General features: G+C 34.4%; 2 protein-coding genes across 2 annotated transcripts; one reads left to right on the top strand and one right to left on the bottom strand.

Moving 5' to 3' along the window:
• On the top strand, nucleotides 1-3,796 carry LOC145017284 (putative magnesium transporter NIPA4). Its single transcript, XM_078975343.1, has 9 exons — nucleotides 1-550; nucleotides 797-853; nucleotides 947-1,037; nucleotides 1,133-1,293; nucleotides 2,184-2,311; nucleotides 2,384-2,521; nucleotides 2,671-2,763; nucleotides 3,206-3,311; nucleotides 3,544-3,796. The coding sequence occupies exons 1-9, from the start codon at nucleotides 394-396 to the stop codon at nucleotides 3,636-3,638; spliced, it is 1,026 nt and encodes a 341-aa protein (XP_078831469.1). The 5' UTR covers nucleotides 1-393; the 3' UTR covers nucleotides 3,639-3,796.
• A 646-nt stretch (nucleotides 3,797-4,442) lies between these two features.
• LOC145017898 (Protein kinase superfamily protein) lies at nucleotides 4,443-5,713 on the bottom strand. The gene has a single exon (XM_078975850.1). It carries the CDS (start codon nucleotides 5,628-5,630, stop codon nucleotides 4,671-4,673), a length of 960 nt encoding a protein of 319 aa, XP_078831976.1. The 5' UTR covers nucleotides 5,631-5,713; the 3' UTR covers nucleotides 4,443-4,670.
• Nucleotides 5,714-14,344: the final 8,631 nt, after the last annotated feature.

Genomic DNA, 14,344 nt, shown 5'->3' with positions numbered 1-14,344 from the left:
AAAAAAGGAAAGACAATAAAAAAATAAATTCCTCGAAAACAAAATCCAATCCCCTCTTCACCAAAACGTATATCATCTATTCATCCGTCACTAACTCCCCACTTGAATCGAATCAAATTTCGTTACCCCACATGATCATTCTTCCCCGATCTGTAGAAGAAACTGAATCATACTCTCTCAACACCCTCAGCTGTTGCAATCAGATTCGTACTTCCTCAAGCCGACAGGCGACACGATCTTCAAAACCATCTCAATCGGAGCAGTCGATCTCATTTTTTCGTTTTCCGCTCAAATTTCATTGTTTCTCATGTGAAATATAATGGCATCGTGATAGAAAAGGAATAAAGTAAACAAAAAAAAAGGAAACTAGGGTTTTCCTTGAATTGGCGTTGAATGGCAGCCCATGTCTGGAGGGATGCTTACAGGGGCATGTCCACTGATAATATCAAGGGTTTGATTTTGGCATTGTCTTCTAGTTTGTTTATTGGTGCTAGCTTCATTGTTAAGAAAAAAGGTCTCATAAAAGCAGGTGCTTCTGGTACCAGGGCAGGTATTGATACGCGCTTTTTGTACATCATCATTTGGTTAATCAGACTCATTTTTAAATCGATTATCCTCTTTTGTTTTGACCTATAGTGAAGATTTAATGATGTATTAAACACCTGTAATCAAGTGATCAAAACTTATTTCGACTTTAAATGGAAAACGTTGGCATTGAATTCATAACACACAGTTCATTTATTAGGATACTTAAAAGATTCATCATCCAAATTTATGATTTAATGATTTTTGTCAGGAGTTGGAGGATACTCATACTTATTGGAGCCTCTCTGGTGGGTAGGCATGACAACAAGTGAGTTTTCTTCTCTCGTTTTGTTTAATACTTTAATGGCAATATGAGCCACAATATGTTACAATTTTTAACCACCATTGATTGTTTCAACAGTGATTGTTGGAGAGATAGCAAATTTTGCTGCATATGCATTTGCACCAGCTATTCTGGTCACTCCTCTTGGGGCTCTCAGCATTATAATCAGGCATGATTAAAAATCATAATCTGTTTAAGTTCAATCCCCATAAGCTTATTTGTGTATGTGAAATACTGACATGTCAACATCATGATATACTGCAGTGCTGTGCTTGCATATATTATTTTGAGAGAGAAGCTGCATATTTTTGGAATTCTTGGTTGTGCTTTATGTGTTGTGGGCTCCACCACAATTGTTCTACATGCTCCTCAGGAACGTCAGATGGAATCAGTGACAGAAGTATGGGATCTTGCCACAGAGCCAGGTAAATGTTTTTCATTTTGACAATTTTTATGTGTAAAATTACAACTTTTTTTTTGTTATAGATGGCAATTTGACCAATTTAACTTGGTTAATCAACCTGGGTATATTACATCTCTTATTGGTCAATGGGTAAAGTTTTGAAACTTGGTTGAAGATGATAGAATACATCCAAAGTGTATTCAAATTCTTACAACTCCCTAGATTGTTTTTATTTTAAGAAAGGTTATTATTTTATATTATGGTGTCTGTAACCAAATTTAGAGTAAGTTACACTTTCTGTCCATTTGCTATATCATTCTTTGTGGATAGGGTGCAGAAAAGAATCTTTTTGCATTTTTTGTCCCTATTATAACATAAAATAGATAGGGTTCTAAGAGTATTCAACTTTTTACAACTCTCTAGATCCTTTTTATTTAAGCAAACTAGATTATTATCTAATAGTATGGTTTTTTAATCAAAGATAGAGTAAATTACACTTTTGGTCCCTTTGCAATATCATTCTTTTTGCATATGGTGCAGAAAAGAATCTTTTTGTGTTTTCCGTCCCTATTTTTTATATTTCTTAACATTTTTCGTCCAAAAAAATAGATATCGCTCAAAGTGTATTCAATTTCTTACAACTCGTGCATGATTTTTATCTATAAAGCTAGATTATTATTCAATAGTATAGTTTGTGTAATCATACATAAAGTAACTTACACTTTTGGTCCCTATAGTATTTTGATTCTTTTGGTCATGGTCTAGAACATAATCTTTTTGCATTTTTCATCCCTATTTCAATGTTTCTTAACATTTCGTCCCTTACAATTCCCTAGACTGTTTTAATTTTAAAAAAAGTAGATTTTTATTTTTAATATTTATAGTTTCTATAATCATCTACCTTTTGTGCAGCTTTCGTCTTATATGCAGTACTGGTTTTGATGGCTGTTTTTATGATAGTATTCTGTTATATCCCTATATATGGTCAAACACACATAATGTGCTATATTGGAGTATGTTCACTAGTAGGCTCATTATCGGTATGTATTTATTTCTTCATGGTATTTTTTATTTATTTATAAATTCCAAATAAAAGGTTTCATTTTTCACAGGTGATGAGTGTGAAAGCCGTTGGCATTGCTTTGAAGCTTACTTTTTCAGGAATGAATCAAATGGTATATCCCCAAACATGGGTTTTTACCTTCATTGTTCTCCTTTGTGTCATCACTCAAATGAATTATCTCAACAAGGTACATTAATTACCCTCCATCTATTTACAATATACGAGGAGGGCATTTATGTCTTTTGCAAAGATAAGAACTGTCACTGTCAGTGTCACTATGCCAGATAGTCAGAGTTGACTAACGGTTCTAGTTTTTGGTGAAAATATTGGTTGCAGGCGCTTGATACATTTAATACAGCTGTTGTCTCTCCCATCTACTACACTATGTTCACATCTCTTACTATCTTGGCAAGTGTGATCATGTTCAAGGTATTATTATTATTAAATTTTTGCAAATCAATAGACAATTAATTTCTAAACATGATTGTTTAGGTTCTATCAAACTTTGAATTTGCAATTAGATTCATTTTAGGCTTCGTTTGTTGTATTAGACGAGTCATGACTGGACTATAAGGGACTAAACAAGCTTTCTATCGTTATTTTTGGTGACGATGATGAGGGCATTTTCGTCTTTTTCATAGACAAGAGACCTAGATCTATTTCTAGTCGCTATAACAGTGAAATTGCATTGCATTTGGATGGCATTGCTATAATTAGGTAGATTTTTGAAGACACAAATACAATGTTGTAAACTTATAATAGATAGAAATGAAAGTAGGATGCTATAATAAACAAATCAATAAAATAAAAGTATTGCATTAAAAACTTAATTTTTTTTTTTTTTAATGTTGTATTATTGTGAATGAAACAGGACTGGGATGGGCAGAATCCTACTCAGATTGTGACTGAACTATGTGGATTTGTGACCATTCTTGCTGGAACCTTTCTTCTTCACAAAACCAAAGACATGGTTGATGGTATATATAATATGCTTCTTCTTTACATTTTCTTAAAAGAATTTGCTTAATTTGTAGAGATTATAAATTGTCAATTAGCTTCAAAAGTGAGCTTAACATGGACATGACTTAATCCATTGATTAAGCTGTATATGGGTGTTTCTTTTTTACTTAATAACTTAATTGTGAAAGTAAGTTTGCCATTTGAATGCACATGGGAAGTTTATATTTATTTATATTTAATGAAATGTAGGCCCCACAAGTTTATCAGGGCGATTACCAAAACGCATAACAGAGGAGGATGATGAAGATGGCATCCCTTTGAGAAGACAAGATCTGTCTGTATGAATTCATCAAAACATCTCTATTTCACATTCGTATTGTATTTGATGAATACAAAAAGGAAAAAAAGGAAATTCTTTCGTTAGGAAGAAATCAGTTTTGGGCAACGTATTTTTGTAATTGTAAGCACATTTAGTTTATACAAAATGCATTTTTTTTTTTTTAATCTATCTTTGCTTAAAATAAAAAAATAAAAATTGTGTTTCACCTATTGGTATACAAAATAATTTTTTCTATAAAATGCTTAGAGCTTGCGGGTAGTAACTATCAACTATTTTTTTCGAATATATCTAAAAGAGAAACTTTTCATTTATCAGTTAGTTTTGCAAAATATGTCCGAAGATTCAAACAAAATAACAATAAATTGCAAGCACAATCTCTGAATATCTACAATTATAAACTCAAAGCTTTACAAATCAATTTTACCTTTTCATTTCATGTGAAACTCGTAAAAACTAAAAACCTCTTCATACTCGATTGTCTCCAATCATCTTTATCTTTATATCACAATCAAAATTAAAATGAGACAAGTGTAAGTTGTAACATTTTATTGCTCATTAATTTCTATTAACCTTGACATAATTGCTTTTAGTACGGTTTCGTAATTATTACCAAAATTTCGATCTGTTTGCAATTTATATTTTCAAGACTTTAACAAAACATGTCCCTCTTTTTGTTTATTTAACTTTCGCCCCAATTGTTAACCGTTCCATTACTTTGGCTACGACAATATATCATTAAAATCTAAAATTAAACAACTCATTTGATATATGAAGCATTTCACACAAGACAAAATGTGAAATTCCAGAATTTTCCCAGCAGTAATTTTAATTTCAAAGCAGTCGCTAGAGTTCAGCTGAGCTGACCCACCCGAGTTATAAACTCAGCCTAGTTACATTGAGTTCAATCTCTCTTTCCAAAACCATGTACACTTCAGTGCAATAAAACAGTACCTGTAAGTATTTCTCTTAGCAAGATCTTCCTTCTTGTGACATTAATATTACCACCTGTAGTGGTGGTGGTGGTGGAGGACATTTTTTAAGCAAGCTTTTTTCGGCTTTTTAAATGAACAAGACTTTTTATCTTATCTCCCCATATTGTAAATCTAAATCTTTCCAATTTGGTAACGATTTCTGTAATGGATGGACGTGATTCTTCATCTGATGACACACATTGAATAGCTAGAACCAACATATGTCGTATCCGGTCTTCCATATGATGTGGCATCTTGACCCTTTTGTCACATATTTCCATTATTTGATTTTTTCCAATCAAACCCTCTGACCATTCTACTATCGAAGCAGGATCCCTAGAGACATCAATGGCTTTCGTGCCACTAATGATCTCTAACAACACTACCCCAAAGCTGAACACATCGTTTTTAGTGCTCAACTTACATGGGGTAGTGTAACAAGGATCCAAGTATCCAATAGTCCCCGCAGGTAAACTCACCGAGTCAACTTGTTGACTCGGTGAATTTATACACACTGCAAGCCCAAAGTCAGCCAGTCGAGCGTTTGATTTTGAATCAAACAAGATATTTTCAGACTTTATATCGCGGTGGACAACCACGGGTTTCGAATCGTGGAGGAACTGCACAGCTCGAGCTATTTGGATTGCCATTGTGGCTCGTTTACACCAAGATGGTGGAGACGAGCCACCAATGGTCATGTGGAGCAAGTCATGAAGCATTCCACCGGGCATGTGTTCCATGACAATGACTCGGTGCCCGGTTGAGTCATGACTCGTCCCGAATAAGTTGACCAAGAATCGGTTCGGTGCGAAAGATGACAATATGTGAGCTTCATTATCGATCTTGGAGGTGTCTTGTAGCTTGCAAAGGCCTAAAGATGGTGTCTTTATAGCAACCATTTGACCATTTTTGAGAGTGGCTTTGTAGATGCAGCCATGGCTTCCTTTGCCTATAAGATGAGACCTTGAATAGTTATGAGTTGCTTCTTCAAGTTCTTCATGTTCGAACTCTTTCATTGCTCTCATTTCAAAGTATTATGTGTGGTGGTTTTTCAAGCTTATTGTAAAGCTAGAGAGTTTCAAAAAGGAGAAGATAGTTATTAAAATGATAAAATGAATCGGTATCTAATAATATCATACATATGCACTCTATTAAATAAATAGTTTATCATTTATATTATAAGTACATAATAAAGACTCTATTATGTGAAGCTTTAAAGCAAAGTGTATCTGAGTTCTGACACAGGCATGCGATTCTCTATAGTAACTGGTTTGGTGTTTCTGATTCACCTTTTCCTTTTTTGCTTTTACTACTGATTTCAATGGTGGGTGACTCAAAAGCTTTCACAGATTCTTTTTGAACCATCGATATCTTTGATTATGTAAGTCAAAAGTGGTTCGTATAAAGCGTCTCTTTCTCTTTATACAAATCTTACAGACATTTGTTTTTAGAAGACTGACATTTTCTGTTGACGAGGAGAAATATTACACGACAGAATCAAACTAAGAAGCATGTAAATTTAGTTAATCAGACGTTTAGATATCTTGTATGTATAACATAATTACTAAACGAGCACATATGAAGTACCTAGTTAATAAAAAAATATTCAACGCGTTTAGAAATGTACATCGCATTTCGAAAACATTTTTTTCTTAATTTCAGCCACAAAACTTGGACACTAAAATTGTGAACTTACATGGTTCACCATATGCTCTTTAATTGTGAATCCATTCTTTATCACAGTGATATCCTTGAGAGTGAGAGTATCCAAAACATGGAAATGTGGTAACTACCGTATATTTCATATTCTCTCTAAATAGGATTTAGAGGGACTGTATAAATAGGTAGATCTATTCAGATCTTTGATAGGGGTGTTATTCAGTGGACTTAGTCGTTTATCGGTTTAATTGGTTTTTTATAAATGGTCTTCTATAAATGTTAGCACTTAAGGGGGGGCCATAATAAACACCACTCAAAGTATGATGGGTAAACGCAAATTAAAGATACATAAATATATTAATGATTTCATCAATTCAACTTTCTTTTATACTGTGGAACTTCAAGTTGCAACTGTCCAACATAAATACATAAATAATTAATAAATACATACATATTTGTAAGGTGCTGAAACTTGCTAAAGGACCAATGCCAATTAATCGGTTCATTATAGCCAAATAGTAGATAGGGTAAATTAAATTTCATTAAGTTTATAAAAATCTATTTTGACATTGTGTTATAATTTGTCTCAAAATGGACGGTACGTTTTCTAATTTGTTAAATTTTGACTACTTAACCGGTCAATCTTATTGTCTGCAGACATGATATGATAGTTTATTAATTTTGATAACATGTCAAAATTGAAAAAAAATATGTCACAAAAACATTAAATTATTATTATTTTCAATTTTGACACTTATTTTTTTGTTCCTAATTAATCATCATTTTTCTAATTGTATTCAATTTTGATGACGTGTCGGTCCATTTTTTTGTTCCAAACCGAACATCATTTTTTTGTTCCATTTGAAACCGCATAAATATATTTTTTACATTTGATATTGTATAAATACATTTTTTCATTTTAAACCATATATATATATATATATATATATATATATATATATATATATATATATATATTATAAAAATACAAGGTTTTTTACATTCATACCATAATGTTATGTATAAACTATATTATAACCATATTGTTCATGCCCTATTTGGTAATATGGCACTACGTGACATGATGACAGAGTAAGAAAATTTTATTTGAATTTCATGCAAAATCTAAAATTCAAAAACATAGAATATATACATTGTTTTGTTTGATGTTCTTTGAGAGAAGATTTTACATAGTAATGTTAACCTAAAATACCCTCAATAGTTTATATGTACACTCCATAATTCCAAACTTATTTTAAAGTAGTGCATTTAATGAAAAATACAATTATAATATAACTAATATATGTTTATAGATAACATTATGGTTTGAACGTAAAAACCTTATATTTATACAAAAAATGGTTTTAAATGAAAAAAATTATATTTATACGATTTCAAATATAAAAAAATTATACAGTTTCAAATAGAAACTAGTCAACATTAAACAAAATTGAAAAAAATAATGTTCGATTTAGAACAAAAAAATGAAGTGTCAAAATTGAAGAAAAAAATAAAACTTAACGTCATATTTGAAAAAATAAAAACAAAAACTTAGTGTCTTTTGCGCAATTTCTTTTGAATTTTAACACGTGAGCCTGCTATGTGAGCATGTTGCATCATCAAAACTTTCATGTCATCATGTCATTTTAGTAAACAACGGATTAGACCGACCAAGTGATCAAAATGATAAGAAATTAAAAAAATGTAGTGTCTAATTTGAAACAAAAAATAATGTAGTATAAAAATCAATTTTTCATATAAACTTAATGACTTTTTGGAATTTACCCTAATATAAAATCATAATGCTTGTCACTTAAATATTCCATGGTCATTTAAAATTTATCAATAATATGTTGCATTAAAAAAACTAGTCATGCAATTTATATGATGAGTGGTTTATTAATTTATTATAAAATGAATATGGATACTCAAACAAAAAATAAAACATGGTCTATATTTTATAATTTAAGACCTTTATAACTTTAAAGTCTTACTCTTAATCGATTTATTCGAGTAAACTGAATGGTTGAAATATAAACCGAAAACCAAACCAAATAAAATTTCATATTATCATTTCAAACTAAAAACCAAATAAGTCCAACCAATTAAACTAAAAGTTCAAATGATTTATTCCGTTATTTTAAACACCTATAATCTCGGACATTTTTTATTTAGTGGTAATTTTATATAGTGCAACTTTATTAAATTATTTTGTGTAATTCTAAAAAAATATATGAGATCAAATTTGTGAATATTAACCAAAAATTTAAAAAACCTCACCATACCGATCAATTTATCTTCACTCTCTTCTGTCCTCTGCACCTGTCGATTTAACTCTAAAATCGTGTCGGTTGTCGTTGTTTTTCTCTATGCACAGGTGTCATCGGTCACGGTATGTCTCTTAATAAATTGGGATTGTTCACTCACTAATTATTTATCTCTTAGATTAAGCTTTAAGATTAGGGTTGTCATTACATTTTGATACAACTTAAAATAATATTTGTATTACACTTCCTTTTTAATCTAACAAGTTCTTACCTTATTTTATTTTAAGTAATTGATTGAATACATTTAAAATTGGTCAATTAAATTGCATGAAATCAATTTTGATTTCTTATATTATCTTTGGTGTTTGAAACAATACGGGTTTGTAATTTAGGGTTTCTACAAGTTAGTTATTGTGCAAAAGTCAGAAACTTTAGTTAAATTATGTTAAATATAACTTCTTTTTTTTAACAGACAAACTAACCTACTCTTAAAATCACCTATGTTTTCTAACGAGACTTGAACCCATAACCTCTCATTTGAGAATGTCACTCCTTACCGCTAGGTCGAAGGCCCTACACTTGTGCCTGGTGGTTTTTAATGTATATAAAAATACACAACAATATACATACATTATATCAAGACAAACAACAACATGATCAAATGAGAAAATTAGAAAATAACCCAAAAAATTCAATATTTTCTAGAACTGTTCATTTCCATTTTGGGTCATCTAGACAACTAATCTAGATTGTAAATAACTTTATGTTTGTTCTTCTGTTCTTCTGTTTCTTATCTCTTTTTCTAGCAACATGTTTTAATCTGTAAAATTCAATTATATAAGATGGAAATGTAACAATCCGTTTTTTATATAATAAATAAAATAATAATTAATAACCCCTAGAACCCCGAGACGTATTTTTAAGTATTGTATTTTAGCCCTAAGTTGTACTAATTAACAAGGGTGTACACATTGGGGTTTTAAAATCTACATTTTATTATCGAGGGTTAAATGGTAACTATCAGACTTAATTTGTAAGGGATTATTAAAGTTGGGGGTTGATTGGTAATTTTTGGACTTAATATGAAAGGATTTATGGAGGCAGGGGCTAAAGCGTAAATTTTAGATTTAAACTGAAAAAGATTTTGTGAAGAGGGGTTGATTTTGGAATTATGGAAAAAAGTTTGAAATGAGACACGAGATTAATCGCGTATCCCTTTCCCTTCTCATTTGGAAGATTGCAAACCCTAACCCTACTCTTATGATAGCCACCGTTCATGACCTTCCAGCCGCCACCACTCTTCTACTCATATTTCCGATCAGACAAGCCGCCAAGCGGCCACCTCGCCGTCGAAGCGCCACCACCTCATGCCTTGCTACCGGAGATGTCATGGGCAACCAGAGAACCGCCGATGACCGTGGAAACTCATTATGTTCGTCGTTTGTGGGTCGTGAGCCATCGTAAACACTCGGTAAGTCCACCCATAACCCACCTTCTCTCTCTCGTTCTTTTCCGTGAGTACAACACCGAAATCGCCGTTACTGTCGTTGGTGGCCCTTGGGCCGTTGTTTTTATCTTTTCTGGCAATATCTGCCACCTAGGCGGTGGTTGTATGGGTGTGTTCGAGTATACTAATTGCTTCCGATATTTATGGTGTAGTATGCACGATTTTTGGCTAGAAAACCCACCGCCACCACCATGAGGTGGTGTCTGCCACTGTTTGCTACCGCCGCTAGCCACTGTGTAGAGGTGGTTGTGTGTGTGGTGTGTGTACTATGCTGTGTGAGTTTGTGTGTTCTATTGATAAATGTAGTATTGTGACATCCCCAAAATCTCGGCCAGAAAAGACCGATTTCATTTATGCTTTTTAAAATAATTTTCAGAGTAAATCCTTTTAATTTTAAAAGAGATGCGGAATTTGTTCCCAAAGACAAAACATGATAAAATAGATATTTATCAAAACATTTCATAAAGAAATATGATTTCATTTCAAAATCAAAAGTCGGGATGTCATGTTCCGATACAGGTCATAAAGCATAAACGATAACATTACAAGTCGTTCAACAAATATATACATATACAGAATTGTAAACAAAAACAACTTGATGTTCGCCCATCTTAAGCTCTTGCGCCATTTCCTGTAAAGTAAATCAACTGAGTGGGTCAGGCTTGGGAGCCTGGTGAGCATATAGGGTTTTCAACCCACAATAATTATATTTAATTTCAACAATCAACAATAAACCCGATTACCCATTCCCGTTATCCTCACCTTACGTTCCTAAAAATAACGTCTATTATAAGGAACCTATTTCAGGATTTTTCATCGGGACGGACATTACTGCAGAGGGGCTTCCTCAACAATAAGTGTCCTAAAGGCAACCATGTGGGGGATAGAGTACACCGGTGAACACGTCGTTCACAACACCTACAGGTAATGAGCCTGCTAGTGTTCCACAGGACAGTCTAGAATAGTCCGTGGTCGTCATCCATACTCTGCTGAATGACTAGAATAACACCAATAACACCAATAATACCGAGGCCTCTCATCTGTTTATTACACACCAATTACCTACCCATGTTCTACCCAACATATTAGTAGATAAAAATATACGTTTTTATACATAGTTTAAAAACCTGTATAACATGTTTTAATCAACACATATTCCACATAACAGATGAGGCATACACACATAACACGTATTTCATAGAGAATACATCCGATCTGTAAGATAGAAGAGAGTGAATATACACTCACACGTATAACAACCAAATATATACACATAACACGTATTTTATAGAAAATACTTCATAATATTGTGTTGGAATGATAATAACTACACACTCACTTGATCAAAAGATGATCGGGCAGCACTACGGCTTGTAGAAGAGGTGTTTCTCCGTAGATCTGGAAGATCTTCACAAAACCGGGCTCCTCGCGGGCAGCGTTTCGGCTCGGGAATAACGCTCTTCGGGATCCTCGGGGCTTCGGATCTTACTTCGGGGCTCGGGAATATTACCGGGGCTTTGGGGTATGATTGGCACGCAAATCGAGGCAAAACTTTGAGAGAGGGAAGAGTTTGAACAAGAGAAAATGGCTGAATTCGAGTTCTATTTATAGGCTGCTGGGTCTGGGATTACGCGGGGCGTACTCAGTACGCGGGGCGTACTCGGGTTACGCGGGGCGTACTTTGACGTCACTGCGTGCGTCGACTGGTGGCACTCGAGTATTGGTCAGACAAGTTGCATCCGACTGAGTACGCGGGGCGTACTCAAATTACGCTGGGCGTAATTGACTTGTCAAACTTCTAAATTGCGTAACTTTCGCATACGAGCTCCGTTTTCGACGTTCTTTATATCCACGCGAAGGTCAGACCATACTCTACAACTTTCATTTAGACTCCGTCGGCTAATTTTGACTTTTATTTTTATTATTTATTTTTAGAAGGCCGGGACAGAAAAACTTCGTTATAAATTCATAACTTCTTCGTCTGACGTCCGTTCTCGCCTAACTTTTCATCGTTTCGCTACTAACAACAAGATCTTCGATTCTCATTTAGATTGTTTCGGCTAAAAACCGCTCGATCTCAAATCGAGTATTCGGGCTGCATACTGCCACGTCGAAACTTCAGAAAATCATAACTTCCTCATACGAAGTCAGATTTGGGCGTTCCTTTTATGCATGCTCTCGGTTTAACGAAATCTACGACTTTCGTTTAGATCGCTAAGGCTAAATATCGCTCTATCTTAAATTCATATTTTACGTCACTCGGCGTCGTGTCGGTTCTGTCGCGAAACTTCGACAGGTCATAACTTCTTCGTTATAACTCGGATTTTGGCATTCCTTATATCTCCGAAATCCTTGTTTCGACCACTACAACTTTATGCAAAGATGTCGGGCTTATCTCACACTTAAATTTTGACGCTTATTTTATTCTTAATTTATTAAATTATAAAAATTAAGAAAATACACACATAAATCACATAATTCAAATAATCCACAAATAATACATTCTTATTATTTCAAGTTGAGTTACAAGATTAACCTAGACTATTACATTGCTAAAAATGGCAAGCCTAGAAACACGGGCGTTACAAGTATCAATTTTCTTAGTCAAAAGTGAAGAATATCGCCACCACCATCGTGAGTCGCCGTCGACCACCACCACCCGAGGTGGTAGTGGGTGGTGCTCGACATAGTTAAACCCTAATTGGCCCAATAGATTAATCTTGGACTTATTTGGGTTGTGATTCGGTCAGAAACCCTAATTAGGGATTAGAAAACCCTAATTTTGGAAATTATAGTTTGGGATTTGTCGAGACCCACGTTTGGACTGTTAGACTGAAATTTCGAATTATGTCTGACTACATTGTATGAATAGCCTAGTGAAGTGATGGACTTAATGGATTAAGTCCTTAATGAGTTAAGTAAGAACACTTTACCTGTAACATCCATAAAATTCGAGCAAATTTAAAACTTTTTAAATCATATAAAACCATTCAGTTATTACAATTTGTTTTCAAAATAGTTTAAACATCAGAGTTCCCAAAAATCATAATCATCAATCGAGGAAGTGTACGGTCATGCATTCGCCTTCCCACGGTCATCCGCTAAACCTGAAACAATAAACTGAAACTATAAGCCCGAAAGCTTAGTGAGTTACCCCCAAAATACCAACCTCAACAATACCATAACCATATCATATCAAAAAATATAGAACAACCATGCATCTCAAGTCTAGAGTGTGAATGGTCCGCCCGCACCGGGCCTTCAGTCCACATGGTCCACTCTCTGAGTCTACAATATGACTAGACCACTCACACCGGGGCTTCAGTCTATCTGGTCCACTCTCCTAGCCTCGGCACGTCTGGACCGCCCTCTCGGGGCCTTCAGCCTTTCCGGACCGCTCGTCAGGCCTTCAACCTGACTATGTACCCTCCCGGGTCTGCAGTCTATCCGGTCCGCCTTGGGTATGTTGGCATACAACACAAAGCAGGACCCGCCTCAACCTAACCCTAATCAAACAACCATGTGCACATATAACAGATAATCACATAATAGTCCATAGACAAACAAACCGATCTAGCTGATCCTATATCATGGCAACATCCTAACCAGGATACCGAACTAACCGGTCACTAACATAGCATCATCCTATATATCAGGATACCGAACTAAACCAGGTCACTAAACATAATACCATCCTAATTACCAGGACGTTGATCTAACAGATCAATGAGCATATCAAACAAATACCAGTATACAATCTGAGAAAGGGTCGACCTTGGTGCCTTAGACCGTGTTGATATAGTGAGGATAACTTACCTTGCAATGCTGATCCGAACTGAAGAAACGAACTCCTGAACCGCTATCTCACTAGAAATCCCAAACTATCACATAATAAATACAAAATCATTACAACATAACAATCTTGACTAAGGGTCCACTCAATCCATCATGTTCATTCCCTTGCCAAGGCCCAATTCCAAGTCCATAACCTTGATAGTCTTTATGCAAGGCCCATTATTAGCACAATTTACTAAATTGGGTCCAACTTCCTTATTGGGCTTAACCCCATGATCCACTATCACTAAAACCACCCCAACTCAAGCTACTCAGAAAGTCCAGCAAGGCCCAAACCTTACTAGCCCAAAAAGTAGCCCAAATCACCAAAAGTCCACAGAAGACGTACGCGAGTCTCGCATTGACTGGAAAATGGCCCATCAACTTAGTACGTTGGGCATATAAAACCTTACGCTGGGCGTACACAGGGTTTCACCAAAACCTTAATAAGTGCTTAATGGCTTAAGCACTT

This window comes from Lactuca saligna, chromosome 9 (assembly GCF_052625555.1).
Source record: "Lactuca saligna cultivar CGN05327 chromosome 9, ASM5262555v1, whole genome shotgun sequence".
Taxonomy (NCBI): Eukaryota; Viridiplantae; Streptophyta; class Magnoliopsida; order Asterales; family Asteraceae; genus Lactuca; species Lactuca saligna.
The sequence above is the reverse complement of the archived record's forward strand: the minus strand, read 5'-3'. Positions and strand labels throughout refer to the sequence as shown.

What these genes read in the sequence shown, in the direction of transcription:
- LOC145017284 (XM_078975343.1), top strand. Translation starts at nt 394, where the DNA reads ATGGCAGCCCATGTCTGGAGGGATGCTTACAGGGGCATGTCCACTGAT. An exon ending in GCTCTCAGCATTATAATCAG is followed by an intron (nt 1,038 to 1,132) that starts GCATGATTAAAA and finishes GATATACTGCAG; the next exon opens with TGCTGTGCTTGCATATATTA. An exon ending in CACTAGTAGGCTCATTATCG is followed by an intron (nt 2,312 to 2,383) that starts GTATGTATTTAT and finishes CATTTTTCACAG; the next exon opens with GTGATGAGTGTGAAAGCCGT.
- LOC145017898 (XM_078975850.1), bottom strand. Translation starts at nt 5,630, where the DNA reads ATGAGAGCAATGAAAGAGTTCGAACATGAAGAACTTGAAGAAGCAACT.